The 13323-nt window shown below is 38.8% G+C and overlaps 1 protein-coding gene across 2 annotated transcripts in view; it reads left to right on the forward strand.

Moving 5' to 3' along the window:
• Cntn5 (contactin 5) overlaps positions 1–1055 on the forward strand; it is a 1025091-nt gene extending 1024036 nt beyond the window's left edge. For both annotated transcript variants that reach the window (XM_028763352.1, XM_028763353.1), the window contains one exon: positions 715–1055. In XM_028763352.1, coding sequence (XP_028619185.1) covers positions 715–815 — 101 coding nt within the window. In that variant the 3' untranslated portion in view covers positions 816–1055. The remainder of the gene's footprint in view (positions 1–714) is intronic.
• The last annotated feature ends 12268 nt before the right edge of the window (positions 1056–13323 follow it).

Genomic DNA, 13323 nt, shown 5'->3' on the forward strand with positions numbered 1-13323 from the left:
TTTGGTATACAGAAAGTAATCACATCAATCCCTCTGATATTTCAGAATACTTCTAGCTTAAGAGCCATTCCTGAAGTTACTGTCTAAAAATGACTGTAAATTTATTGGCATATGACATTTCAAACCACTTCAGACCAATCAACTCAGACCAGTTAGCTCAATTCATTCAACTGCATGTGATGATCTGATCTCAGAAAAGAACTCCTTCTAAGTGTACGAATCGTAGAGACAAGATTGTTCCTTTTTAGCCAATTTTGGAAGGACACAGAATTTAAGCTTGCTCTGAAGAAATAATCAAACACCATGAATATGGTAAATAAAATGTTTTATTAAATTTTCTTGTTTGTGGAATATTATGAATTCATGTCTCATCACATTTACACTAATTATCTTTGTTCCAGTTATCTTTGAACCATTTAAGCTCTTGACAATGATTTCATCCCCATCCCTTGCTCTTAAAATAATTTCTACCTGTGCACCACTAGTAAAAATCAATCATTCTCATTGTTATGTTTGTTTGTTAGAAGTTGTTTAGTTTTTCAATACAGTGTTTCAAATAGACTTCTAATTCCTTGTGAAGGCAGAGACCTCAGACAATTCCTTATTCCATAGCAGAACAATGCCATGGGACAGAGGATCAGTTTTGCTGCCCAACATCCCTGAGAACTTTTCTTTGACAAGTGGCTTCATTGGAGGCTTCTCTTTTGTTCACAGGTGGGAAAATCACGAGTGCTCAGTCAACCCTGCACTCTCTCTCCAAGTGCTCCTCAGTAACACTGCTCTTGGCTTTGATGCTTCCTTCCAGTTCCTGGTGAAAGCTGCTCATGCAGTGTGCTTTTCTTTGCTTTAGCTTGAGAAAGCGGCAGCAGACAGAACGCAGAATGAATGGAGACCGGGGTCCTGAGAAAAGCTTTGAATACACGGGACTACAGACGGTGCACTCTCAGGAGTTTAGGGGGAGAATATGAGTTACCCATCAGGTTTCTCTTTGGATTTTGTAAATGAAGAGGACAGTTCTTGGTCCAATAAAAATATGCAGATTGTATGTAATGAAATTTTGTAAGCAAAGGTAATTTCTGTCAGATGTATTCTTAATTTTTTTAATATGTTGGGATTTGATTGTCTATTTAATGACTCTGAGTATCAGCCATCCATTGATGAGGTGGTCTCTATAGCCTGCTCAAAATCAAATACAACCTCAAGAAGGAAACGTGTTCTCAAGACTTTGTGTCTAGTGTTTTCCAAACTTCCCATTAGATCAGTTCTTCGATACCAAACCAGCAGGAAATATGAAGAAATACTTCAGTTATTGGGGTCCATGATAGGGGAAATACATAAAAGAATTCTCAAAAATTGTTGTATGATGAATAGAAAAATAGCAAGGTTTTTCAATAGGCCATTCTACATGTGCTCATATAGTAAGGTATTAAGGTAGGGAATTTACATTAGTGGAAGTAAAATAGAGAGTGAGTCCAAACTGAGTTATTGTTTCCCATGGAGTAACATGACCTAACAGCAAATACAGCTCATGTTTAATGTCAAAAGATAGTTTAACGTCACAAAAATAGTGACCGCTGAAAAGAGTAACAGCACGAAGCCACAGGTGCTAACCTAAAAGTGCTAAGAGCATGGGACAGGGATGCCCCATTTCTCTACCCACTGTCAAGACAGACAGAATTGAGTGCAAGGCTTTCTTCTACTTGCAAATGGTTGTAAGGATAAGGAGCACTGGTGGAAGAAGTAATGAAGTAAATGATTCAAACAAAAAATCCAAGTTTTTAGACACTATTACTTATCATACGCCACTTACAATGCTTCCCAGCTACTGTAGTAAAGAGAGTCTGTTCGGTTCAATGATGTTCTTAAAACTGAGTTGTGGACACACAGCATGGCCACAAGGGTTCAGCTAGTCTAGCCAAAGTCTGCATTGCTGGATTTTATGGAATTTTCCCAATTGACTAATTTGAGGAGTTAGATTAAACCTACGAGATAATGGAAAAGCTAAGTGAGATAATCCTACTTCCTGAATGTGTGATAGGAGAGAGAGCACAAGGACACATCAGGGTGGAGACCGCACCTGTGAAGAGTCCAGAAATGATCGTGAAGGCAGTCTCTTTTTCCAGAAAGAAACTGAAGGTGCTGGCTACATGATTAGTGCTAATATGGGGACAGAAGGTTAATTCTATTGCTTTGCCTTTATATGATCTAAGCTAATTAACTTTATTTGCATCTTTAATAGCAAACAAAATGAAAATACTGAGCTTAAGTAAATGACAGTTGGGGGAGTCTATCTTGAATATCCTAAAAGAGTTTTCAGGGTATAGTGTGACTATCTGCCAGTTATTCACATTCTGTTTAGAGAGAATTGTTTTCCAGACAACTCTTAAGTAAAGGAAAAATATACAAAGATGATTTTAGTCAACAGACTCTTACAGTAAATACTAAGAGAGTGACTATTCAAGCCTATGAATAATCAAACCACGTGGCCTTTCTCATGTGCCTCCAGGGGAGTAGGAGAGGCTGAATTTCAACAACAAGAAGCAAAAGAGGAGCTTCCCAAAGCATGGTGTCACTTGCAGGAACAAATCATGCATCTGAAAAAAGTGTAGAATGATATTTTTAAAAGAATATGTTTTTCATATATGGTAAATTGAGACATTTTCTTCATTTATTATTGATGCTATCATTTAGATTACCTGGAGACCTTTAAGAATCAACTTCTTAACTAAATTCTTCTAAAACAAAACCCAATAAAATCAAGATGTCATGACATGGCAAACTCTAATTAATCAACGTTTCCAAATCATTGCCTGAATATCCACATATAGAATTTCTGATGACATATTCTCACAGAAGTCAGATATGTGGGGTGTTTTTACTCAATATGCACAAAATATGTATTTTGCATCATGAACCTATTTAAAATAAAGCAGGTTTTCACTGTATCTGTATTTCTGTATTTCACATTTGTTATTTTGTAGCAAGCAGACAATATTCCTATCAAGGAACATTATTTTCCAACAACAGTACTGAGAAAGCTTTTTCTCTGATGGAATGGTAACCACACAGTCTTAAATCACTGCAGAGACTGTATTTTTCTACAATGCCCACTGAACCATAAGAAAACAGCTATCCTTATCATGAGACACTTCATAACAACAAATGTTTTGCATATGTAATTGAAGGTACTGTGGACTCTATGTCAAACCGTTAAGTATATTGTATACAATCTGTATATATACTATATATAATGGTATATATCATGTGGAGGGCACAGTAAGATAATAGTTCTGTGTACTGTTCTTGTAACAATAGACCTTTTTAATAAATAATTCCATTTTTATTGACTTTTATCTTCTCTCCTGTCAACTACATAAATGTCAGTATATTAAGCAGACCACAGAATGTTTACAGTGATGGATTCATGTGGAAAATAGTTGCTAAAATTTTACATGCTGTTATTTTGGGTTCAAAAATCTCCATAAGGTCTGTGTAGGTGGCTCAGCAGGTAGAAATGTCTGCCACCAAGGCTAAAAGAGCATTTGCTTTCTTCATGTGTCTTCTATTCTACACACACAGACACAGACACACAGATAAACACACACACACACACACACACACCTACACACACACAAAAAAAATAAAATGTATGAAGATTTAATAATTTTCATAAATATCTTCCCTAACCCCAACTTGATCATATATAGCTATGACAAAAGGAAGGGGAAAAAAATCAAAGAAACAAGTAGAAATGGATCAGATTTGGGGTCAAATTTATGAGCCGTTGCATTTCAAGGCGGCAGACTCCATGGAATCAGTCAGGTAAGTAGAGTATGTGCTAAAGGCATTCTTCAGCTTCTTGGATAGCAAGAATCAATCACACTGTGCTGGGTTCAATGGCCACACATTTACATTCATGCACTCTCTCAGGCTTTCTTAGCACCATTGGTTCACCTCTATTTATTAACAGTGAGAGCGTGATTATTTACTTACGTGCATTTCTCTACTACCTAACACCAGGCTCATGCAGAGGAGAGGACACTATATCCTCTTTGAGAGTGTCTATCATGATAGAGTATGCAACAAGTGAATAATACTTTCAATGGTTGGCTTAAGATTGCTTGGAGAACAGACTTCCCGCATCTGGATGGTTGTCAAATTGCCTGGAGACCCTACATCCATGTGTACTCGATTAAGTAGCTCAGAGATGAGAGAGACTATTTCAAATATTCTTGCACATAAAATCGTACAAGTTTACTAAGAGGACTTTGGTGATATCTAGTAACTTTCAACATGGATTTGTTCTCTGATGCAGCAACAGTGAATAGAGAAAAGAAGAGAAGACAAAAGTAGACAGAAGTGACGGAGGTGGGCGGAGGGGAGAAGAAATTAACATAAGAAATAACAGAATTCCAAAAGTAAAGGTTTAAGGTTGGAGCTCCATAGAGCGTTTGCTTTACATGAACACGACCTTGAGTTTGATCCCCAGCATAAGGACATTGAGAGAAACAAGAACAGTGATAATCAGACATTGGAGCTATACAGTAAAATGCTTATGAAAACTGTAACATCACAGAAAGAGACACAGAGATTGGTGATACATCAGGAGAGAAAAGGAGAGAAGGGGAGGAGAGGAGAGGGGAGGGGAGGGGAGAGGAAGGGAGGGGAGGGGAGGGGAGGGGAGGGAGGAAGGGACAGAAGGGGAAGAGGAGAGAAATGGGAAAGGAAAGGGAGGAGAGGATATCAAATTATTTCTCTAGTATCTCTTTTGAAATTCAGCATGAATCTGATCAATCTTTCTCATTTTGATTTTGCAAAACAGGTGTTGGAGAAAAATAAAGAGAAAATTTAAATAATTTCACAATACTAAACCTAAATGTGGAACTTTCAACAATATGATAGATCCACTTTTGTCCACAGATAAATGTCTTACAGAGGTAGAATTGACAAGTAATCTACTATATATTATAAAGTTACATCTGCAAAATACTGTATGTGATCGTCATGGAGTCCTAACTCAGACAGTGATTGTAAGAAAGATGTCTTTGAGAATATGGAGAAATTTTTGAATAAGAGTTAAGTATTAAGTGAGAAGAAGAAATAACAGTATCACTAATTTTTAAATTTTTATCAGTTAGTAATATATACTAAAATATGTAAGGGTAAAATTATATGATTCTAGAACTTGTTATGTGTAATTTTAAAACTCCAGCCTATCACCTTCAGGGAGTGGTGCTCTTGGTTTGGCTCTGAGAACAAGCTGCCACTAGTTCCACTCCTAACATAGCTCCACCAATAGACAGCTGGTTCTCTGACCTCTCTCTTGTGGGAGTTTTGGTTACTCCTCCAACCCCTCAAGACTAGGTCGGCCAAACTTCAAACAACCACTCCATGACTATGCCCTTTCTCTTGCCCACCTGAGTCATCATGGATGGAAAACCCTAGACAGCCTTTATATTATAAAGCCAGCCAGATAACACAACTGCTGTGCACAGAATCTATTGTCCTAAACTCATCAGCTATCCCTATCAGAATTCTTCCCATGGCAGAGGCCGCCAACGGTTCCAGTTAGCCCCAGACCTTACATGATTTATGGTCTTCCCTCCAAAGCCTAGCTGAAAAATCCTTTATCTCTTTTCATCCTCTTCCTCCTGGGACCCAGAAATCCCACCTTTTTACCTTTGCCCAATGATTAGCTTCTGCCATCTTTATTGGCATAATCAAGAAACAATTGGGGAACTAGATTTTAGTTATCAGCTCCTCCCCCATAGGAATTTTCCTTAAGATAATTAAGTAAACTAAACCAACATTAGAGTGAAATATATGAAAGAGTAAAATAAGGTTTATAATCACTGAAGACAAGTAGTTGTTTTAGACCATGTACAATTCAATTCTCTCTATAGCTTGTGTTTAATAGTTGTATATAGCATGAAGTTTAGTAGCATCTATTTTCAAGCATAATACAGACCACCTGGAAAATATTACAAAGATTTTTTTTAATAGGGAACAGAGAGAGAGAGATTTCCATGTCTTGGCCTTCAGTTATATGAAAAAGGGCTTACACCAAATAAAACTAATTTGAGTCTTCTATGTGTTTAATTTAAAAAAAAATTTTCTCAGAAAAACTTTGTAGCATGCCACCTTGATAATTTCTATTTTGTTTTCTGGTTTTATGTCATGGTAATAATACCCACATTTATTATATATAATTAATGATTCATGTTGGTGAATGAGTACCTTTTAACATTATGTTAGATGGATAAAAATAAAAATTCACAGAATGACTATTTTCTCTCACCACAGAAAATTGAGCCTTCAAACTTTTAACAGTTAGTTACTATGTAAGAAGTCCATAAACCACATTTTATCAACAGTGATTAGGTGTCACATACACTTAAAAATATTTGGGAATGGATGGGGTGGATGAAATGGCCTAGCAAGGAAATGCGCTTACTGCTGTATCTGACAAAGTTAGTTTAATCCCAAGAACTCATGATGAAAGGGGAGAACCAACACACACACAGAAAGAGAGAACCTGTTCCCTCATCTCTAGAAATGTAGCTGACCCACATTGCAGTTCCACAGGACTGAAGTGTGGACCATTCTCCCTAATAAAATGGAATGTGTCAAAGATGTGCATCTGTCCCTGTTCCTACAACCTTAGAGTTTACTTTCTAGGAAGCTGCTCAAATGCATTTTCATTGCTGAATATTCTAGAGTCGAAAGGTAGCATTCTCAGGATGAATTGTGTGAAGTCACAATGACAGTTTAAACACAGAAAGATAAAATAAGCACTTCTCAGCAGTATCTTAACATTTCCTGGGTCTCATCTGCTTCCTAAACCATGATGAGAGGCTGCTTACCCCAGCTGCCACCAAGACAGTGAGCCCCATGATGTTCACGTACCTCTACTCCCTAGGTAAAGGAATGCCATGAGGTAGAATTCCGAGCATCACAGCATGCCTGTCTCTAGACATGCTTTCAGGCCATTTGTGCTTCAGTCATAATGCCACAGTCCAACCAAGGCTCTGTCTACCTAACCAATTCTTAGAAGTATTGGCAGATGCCAAAGTTGACAAAGGCAATAGCCTGCTGTATAAAGATTGAAGATTAATAGAGGTAGAAGTGTCCCCTTGCCTTGTCCAGATGTAGCCTTCCTCACGCAGGCCACACAGTCTGCAGGTACACTTGGTAGACTTGGGTCCATGAAATCACAAAAGAAAGCAGGAGGGCTGTGTGCACACCATTTAACCTTCCTGTTCTTACCTTCCTCGCTTCCTTTTTTTTTCTTTACACACACTACCCTGAGACTTTTTCAAATCCATTTGCTAGATAACTGGCTCGAATTAATCTTAGCACATTCTGAATGTTTCCCTGGTCCTTAGAAGAAATGGTTGTGTTGATGACTGACTCAGTAATTATATAAAACAAAACTGTGTCATTGAGGAGTGCCAAGAGTCAAGGATGGTGAATAAACAAATTCATGATGAAAGATTCGTCTTGAGCATGTCTCCAATTGCACATGGCAAATAAATAAGAAATTTGGAAAACAATCATTTTAAACCCCTAATGAAATATTGATTTTGGCAATATTTATCAATGGTTGCTAAGAAAAATCATTTCAAGACTGATGAAGAATCCGAGTTTGAGTTGTGATTAGAACCTGCTTATTAATTTTAACATCACTAAAAGTGGGTCATACCTACATTATTGACATCCTGAGGTGATACAGTACACAGTTTATAATATACTATGAGCACTGATAAGTCAAAGTAAGCCTAAATCCTGAGTTTAACCAACCTCCTTCAGCTGCACAGGATATGCATCAGAATGCACAGAAAAAAAATATCCTGTGTGAGGCCATGAGGGATTAATTAGTGATGGCACTGCCCAGTCTATGACAGAGTGGAGGAGAATGGGAGAACAAATGCTGTCTTTAATATGACCTTTAGAAAAAATGTAAAATACAAAGACTGTGGTTGAATTTTAGCTCAAATAAAAAACAAACAAATATTTTCAATGACCAGGATAAAGTAATACATTCATGCTAAAGTAATTGCTTTAGGTATAAAAAGGATTACTCTAGGTTTTGAATCATATTTTAGAAAAATATATAAAATGGTACAATAGAGATTTGCTCTAAAGTGGAGCTGAGATGGGAGAGGAGGGGAGAGAAAGGAAGTGGGGTCATCAGGGTCCAAAGGTTGGATCAAAGACAAACTGCTTCAAGGAAGAGAGCCAGCAGCGTAAACTGCTATTAACTGAACATGCAGGATGTTACAAGACTCTCTCCATTGTGATCTGTTTGAAATTTCACAGAAAGATATTCTTAAATTATTACCAAAAAAGTAAAACATTGGGAAGAAAACAATGATCTTTGCTAACATACTTTGAGAGAAGAAAATCAGAGTCACTTGAGACGAACCTTCAGATTTAAAGTCTACCATGTGAACAGCTCATCAGCTGTCTGTGATGTTTCACTTCCGAGGAAGCAATCTGCACAGGTTGAAAGCAACTGAAATAGTCAAGCGAAAGGTTCTGGTCCCCCTGAGCACCATTTGTTGCCAGATTTATAAGTAACAACTTTATTTTTATACTTACTTTGGGTATTTTTACTACATTTGAGACATCATTTTATAATGTAGCCCAGGCTGTCCTCAAACTTGGGATATCCCCCTGCCTCAGACTTTCTAATGCCCTCTGTGCAGTCTTTGAGGGGCTGTTCTTAGATTCTATAAGAAACGTCTCAGAAAAATGTGACTTTTCCTTCTTATTTTCCCTCCTTCTCTCCCTCTCTCCCTCCTTCTCTTCCTCCCTCCTTCCTTCCCTCCTTCCCTTCCTCCTTCTCTCTCTCTCTCTCTCTCTCTCTCTCTCTCTCTCTCTCTCTCTCTCTCTAATGCTGGCCAGTATCTATGTATGTTTTCTCTAGCGCTTTGAATTATTTTACTCTTTCTCTAAGGCTACCATTCTTTTTGAACATGGGTCTTTATCAAACCTTTATGTCTAACTCAAAATGGAAGGGCTCTGTCCTTCTTCCTGTCCTCCATCTAGGCAGATGCCGAAGCTACAGTTTACCTGTCATGTTTTTTCCTTTAAATTTATAAAATTATTCTTATGCTTCTGTCTCAGTCCATTTTAAAATTCTTTTATTAAAATAAAAGACTATGAAGAGACTACAAACGCTGAGAAAAAAACCCATTTTCCTGGTAACATATGGCCCCTTTCTTAGTGAGAGGCCCCCAAATGTCTGGTAACAGGAACAATTGCTCCATGGACAGCATGTTTGCACTCAAGCTCACAACTTACCAAGGACCTCTGTCTCTGATGGGCCAATTAACATCTTCAATACTGAGAGCAAAGAGTGAGGGTGCAACTCCTGCTCAGGGGAGACACTTATAAAGAGACACATACCTTCTAATGTCAGAAGCTAGTCACAGGTCAGCACTTGAGAGAGGCCTTGGGGGAAGGAGGAAGGGAGGGAGGGAGATTGTTGTTGGGCAGGCAATTCTAATATGGTAAGACAAAGCAAAAATTCTGACAAGGAAGGAGAAGGTTCCTCCAGCATGGAGTGAGAACATTCAAATAGTTAAAAATCAAGATCTGAATCAGTGTCTGTGGAAATTATTAGGTCATGTTGGAGACACAGAATGTACTTGAAAACATTGTCAGTCTTATTTTCACTCACAGGAATAATCATTGTTGTCTTTGTTCCTAGCAGGACTATTTGTAAAGATGATGTGGAGGCATCTGCATCAATCTTAGTCAAGCATCTTCACAGCGCAAGGTCTAAGGTCTGCCTGTATAACACCAGATATTTAACCACATGTGGTTAAACTCAAAAAAGGCTCCTCATCATGGAAGAAGAAACAGAAAGTGAGAGACAGAGACAGGGAGTAGGGGAGCTGTCAAATGCTGTCTTTGATCCATAGCATGTCTGTGGCCTTCCTGAACTCACAGCAGTTCTGTTACTTACTTGTACATGACTTTCAAAAATGAACACTAAAAAAAAAAAAAAAGACTGCATTGTAGGCATGCATTTTCTGCAACCTACTTTTAACGAGGGTTCAAAATCTCATCTAGGTGACCACTAAACAGAGGTAATGGGAGAGAAAAATTATTAGGATTATGAGGGGTGTGGACTTGTTCAGAAATAGTTCTTTGGGGGTGAGCTTGATCTTCTTTGGCAGTAGTTCAGTCCTGTAGGAAACACCAAATATGACTCAGCAGTTGGAGACCAGTCCTCTAGGAAGGCAGACACCAGACATGAACCAGCAGCTATAATCTAGTCCTTTAGCAAGCAGACACCAGGCACAAATCTGCAACTATAGTTTAATCCTGATGAAGCCACAGGCTTGCCAGCAGGCCTGAGAGGAGACTGCAGGAACCTTGAGAGCAGTTCTTGGGCGAGTTTCTCTCAATGGCAGTATTATCATAACTTGAGCTCAACAATGTTGTGTAAGGTTAACCAATACATGTTCATTTTTAATGAAGAATAATGAGGCAGACAAAACCAAACCGAGGCTCAATGCCCCTCCCCCACTGTCTGTAGGGTCATATTTATACTCCTTCATCAAGGGTCCTTTCCCCTCTGTCTGCTACGGGAAAACAATTTTTCAAGTGTTTGCTTTAACAAGACATTCTTTCACCCATGTGTCCTAGTGAAGCATCATTTAACATAACAAACTTTCCAAAGAACTAGAAGTTTCAATTTCAGTACATGAAGATGAGAGAGGGAAGGTGATGGTCATAACACATTCTATACATTTATGAAACACTTGATGAATTCATATAAACCTTAGAAAATGAATAGTTCAGTGCTCAGCTGTACTAGCTCTGTTTCAACCACTGCGGTCACAGGCAGCAGATGGTCACCAGGATCAATTGCTCAAGCAGAGGCCATTGAATCATCACAGAAAGGTTCAAGAGGCAGCAGGAGCCTCATTCAAGTGAACTTTGTAACAGAGTTAATTTAGAGTGACTTACAAACAGGCTTCCGACTACATGTCTACGGTGAGGTGTGTGGTGCTTAGCTGTATAGCTTTCTTCTTCCTTCCAGACTGAGGTTTAAATGAAATAAACCATGCCACACCCAGGATGTCACTGAATGGAATAAGAAGTATTATTCTGAACCATTAGCATCACTAATGAGGGTATCTCTCACAAGATCTCTACAGTCATTAAAAAACATTTACATTATTCTGAGTTTGCTAATTTCCATTGGGAGTTTTCCCTAATTATATTAACACAGTCCTTCAGATCTAATTTGAATATAGTGACAATGCAGGGGCCAGCTTAGATCATCTTTCATTATTTTTAATGACATTAAACCGTTTCCCCATTTAATACTTCTGGCCATGAATTTCAAATCCCACCCCATCTCCAATACTCAGACTATTGTGAGGACTACACTGCCCCTCAGGAGTGGACTCACCTCAGCTACAGTACCACCAAGAACAAAACTTCCCCTTCTCCTTCATTCTGCCTTCAGTCTCACTAGTTTGCATACTTTATTGTTCAGTTATTATTATTGATTTGAGAGGTGATTTAATCATTAATAAATCAGTATTGAGTTTGGTGTTATCATAACTCTGTAAGTGATTTTAAGAAAGGGCTCAAACATTAAGAATTGTTGCTTCTGCAGAGATTCAGAGTTAGGTCCCACCAACTGCATGAGGAAGCTCACCCCACCTGTAACTCCAGGGTATCTGCCACTCTCTTCTGGACCTCAAGAGTACCTACAGTCACACAGACACAGACACACATACATACACTCAAACACACAAACACACTCATTCATACATATATACATATATAGATACACTCACACACACATACACTCATACCATGCACCTACCTACACAAACACACACATACATACACTTATGCACATACACACTCATACATACATACATATGTATATACATAGATACACTCACACACATACACTCATACCATGCACTTACACATACACTCATTCATACACATCCACACTCATACATACATATGTATATACATACACTCACACATGCACTCATACCACACACATACACAAATACACACACATAAACAAATATATACACATACACTCACCACTCACATACACTCACACCGCACACATTCACACACACACACATACACAATCATATACACATATACATACACTCACACCACTCACATACTCTCACACCACACATTCACAAACACACACATACACCACATACACACACTCATACATATATGTGGGTCTGCTTCCAGATGGGTCCTACGAGGATCTCTGACCTCGCTGAGGACAGGGTGTGAACTGCGGCTGCCTGGCTTCGTCTGTCTGCAGGCAGCACGGGAGGGATGGAGAGTAGACAAGGAGAGTCCGCTGCTGCCCTTGCCACCAATCGCGTCTCAGCGTCTCAGCAGCAGCTGAGAGAGGAAATGTGTTACAGCTCTTTGAAAAGTGTTACAGCTCTTTAAAGTGCCCCAGTGAGGCACCAGCTGGCCAGCGAAGAGGGGAGGGGCAGAGACAGAAGCTCTCAGACAACGGGAAGAATCTCATACACCTTTACTTCTGAGTTTGGCCTATATATACAGTTTTGGGGTGGGTTAAGTTCTGGCAGCAGGTAACCCCTATTGGCTTGGTCTGAGAGCTTGGGAATGCCTCATCTGCATGATGGTGCTTCTCCTACGTGATCAATGACCATGGGCCTCTCTGTGGGAGGGGCTGTGGAGGGCTGAAGCTGAGAGAGCCAGAGGCCTAGGAAGAGCTCGAATGGCCTTCCATCCCAGTGGTTTTCCAAATCATGGTGCCAGGGTTCTAGAGCTCTTCCTTCTACCAGGTACCCGACCTTTTCTCATAGCTCACTGCCCCACACATACAAACTTATATACACTCATGCCATACACACAAAATACACATTTTAAAGTAAAATAAGTCTTTAAAGTAACTGCTTTCTTAATTTTTGAGAATGACAAAAGGTTTCGTTCGGTGTGTATTCTTTTTGCCAATTCAGTTTGTTTATGTAAAAGGAAAACTGTGCTTAGACTATATCCCAGGGAATCTAAATCAGCATGCATTAGAGAGCTCTGCACATCTGGGTTTGCAGTCATATTGTTCTCAATAGTGAAGGTATGGACAGCCTAGGTGGTGGCCACCAGATGACTGGACAAAGAAAATGTGGAATAGATAAACAATAGAGTTGTAATAGTCATAAACAATGAAATTATGTTGTTGGCAAGAAAATTGATGAAATAGAGATCATATTAATAAAAAGTAATCCAAATTCAGAAAGATAACTCTCTGTGTTTTTCTCTCAGAAGTAGTGCCAACATTTT

The sequence above is a fragment of the Grammomys surdaster genome, unplaced genomic scaffold (genome assembly GCF_004785775.1).
Source record: "Grammomys surdaster isolate TR1022 unplaced genomic scaffold, NIH_TR_1.0 138, whole genome shotgun sequence".
Lineage (NCBI taxonomy): Eukaryota > Metazoa > Chordata > Mammalia > Rodentia > Muridae > Grammomys > Grammomys surdaster.